General features: G+C 36.6%; 1 protein-coding gene across 1 annotated transcript in view; it reads right to left on the reverse strand.

Moving 5' to 3' along the window:
• Window positions 1-2500, reverse strand: part of LOC113811098 (cuticle protein AM1199) — a 13284-nt gene that overhangs the window by 1456 nt on the left and 9328 nt on the right. Inside the window, exon 4 of the mRNA XM_070131662.1 lies at window positions 1-65. This exon is cut by the window's left edge and continues 56 nt beyond it. Within this exon, the coding sequence (XP_069987763.1) occupies window positions 1-65 (65 nt within the window). The remainder of the gene's footprint in view (window positions 66-2500) is intronic.

Raw genomic sequence — 2500 nt, forward strand, 5'->3', positions numbered from 1 at the left:
GGCGGTATCCATTCTCGTCGGCGGTGTAAGTGAGGTGGTGGAGCGTTCCGTCGGGGTGGTGGAATCTGCGGTGGAAGAGGACGTGGAGGAGGATGAGCAAGGCGGAAGGGGTGGAGCGGGGAGGTGCATATATACATACATGTATATACACACACACATACACACACACACACACACACACACACACAAATATACAAACACATACACACACACACACACACACAAATATACAAACACATACACACACACACACACACACACACACACACACACACACACACACACACACACACACACACAAATATACAAACACACACACACACACACACACACACACACACACACACACACACACACACACGAATATACAAACACATATACATTCACACATTCTCCTTCTTGAATGTGGAGGGGGGGTGGGGGTTTAGTGGTGAGGGTGTGAGTAAAGTTGTGATTGTGATTACGTGTTTTGATAATTAGGTTTGTAATTAGGGGTAATGAGGAAATATAGTCGTGGTTGTGGCGATGAGGTGCTGTGATAATTAGAGTTGTAAATGGATTGTAATGAGTTGGATGGTTGTGGACTAAGTTGTTGTTGGTTGTAGACGTAGTTGATGGTGTTAGTGTTGTGTTGTGAAATGGTTGTTAGAATGGGTGAAAGTGAGGTGTTGTGATGTGTGTTGTTAGATGGTTATGGTGATTTGATTTGCTAATAAAAGTAATAATACATTTGTTTGTTCTTTACATTAAACCTCTCTATGTGCTCCATTAGTTATATATTCAGTAAAGAAAATTAAATATGGTATTAATCCAAGCTCTCAAAGGAAAAAGGTATTGGGAAAAAAAATACATCAAGCAAATGCAAATCGCAAACAGAAACCCACAGATAAAGAATAAGAACCAAAACAGACGAACAAAATCCAAATATGGAAAAAATAGATACAGTATAACATAACCATTTTCAAAGTACTGACAAAATACACCCTCAAAGAGAAAGAGAAAACGGAGAGAGGAAGACGAGAAGAAGACTAAATAAAATGGTAAAGAGAGGAGGAGAGAAGAATAAAAAAAAGGGAAAGAGAAAGAAGAGAAGAGGATGAGATAGGAATAAAGAATAAGAAGAGGGAAGGACGAAAAAGGAGAAATGTTGAAGAATAGAGGAAAGGAGAGAAGAGGAACTTGTTACTGGGTGTGACATCGGAAAGGCTAGATCAGTAGCAAGACGAGGTGTCATGGCGTCTGTTTATACGATTGTTCAGTGAATATATAACCATTAAAATCATTACTTTCCATCCTTTTTGAAAATTGAAGAGACCAAAATGATCGACCTTATTCACAAAGCATCCGTAACTTTTGTGACGTCATCAAAATAAACCCCATGTGCTTTTTTTTCCAAAAAATAGAATCAGACGCCATGACACCTCCTCGAGTTGCTACTGATCTAGCCTTTCCCGGAGTGACATCCCCATACGAATCGGTAACGACATCATCTTGCGTCTGGCAGCAAAGAAGTCGGATTAGTGACCCTGTTCGACAAATGGCGTTAATTTTCCAATCTGTTCACTTCTATTTGGCCTATTTACCTCTCTTATTCCCCTGTTCTATTGGCCTGTTTACCTATTCTATTTCCCTATTCAGTTGCCCTGTATACTTATTTCATTTCCCTATTCAGTTGGCCTATATACTTATTTTATTTCCCTATTCAGTTGGCCTATATACTTATTTTATTTCCCTATTCAGTTGGCCTATATACTTATTTTATTTCCCTATTCAGTTGGCCTATATACTTATTTTATTTCCCTATTCAGTTGGCCTATATACTTATTTTATTTCCCTATTCAGTTGGCCTATACACTTATTTTATTTCCCTATTCAGTTGGCCTATATACTTATTTTATTTCCCAATTCAGTTGGCCTATATACTTATTTTATTTCCCTATTCAGTTGGCCTATATACTTATTTTATTTCCCTATTCAGTTGGCCTATATACTTATTTTATTTCCCTATTCAGTTGGCTTATATACTTATTTTATTTCCCTATTCAGTTGGCCTATATACTTATTTTATTTCCCTATTCAGTTGGCCTATATACTTATTTTATTTCCCTATTCAGTTGGCCTATATACTTATTTTATTTCCCTATTCAGTTGGCCTATATACTTATTTTATTTCCCTATTCAGTTGGCCTATATACTTATTTTATTTCCCTATTCAGTTGGCCTATATACTTATTTTATTTCCCTTTTCAGTTGGCCTATATACTTATTTCATTTCCCTATTCAGTTGGCCTATATACTTATTTTATTTCCCTATTCAGTTGGCCTATATACTTATTTTATTTCCCTATTCAGTTGGCCTATATACTTATTTTATTTCCCTATTCAGTTGGCCTATATACTTATTTTATTTCCCTATTCACTGGTCCTAGCATGTTGGCCTATCTTCTTATTCGATTTGTCCTATTCGTCCAACCTCACAGTCACTATGTTTTTTTTTTAT

This window comes from Penaeus vannamei, chromosome 16 (genome assembly GCF_042767895.1).
Source record: "Penaeus vannamei isolate JL-2024 chromosome 16, ASM4276789v1, whole genome shotgun sequence".
NCBI lineage: Eukaryota > Metazoa > Arthropoda > Malacostraca > Decapoda > Penaeidae > Penaeus > Penaeus vannamei.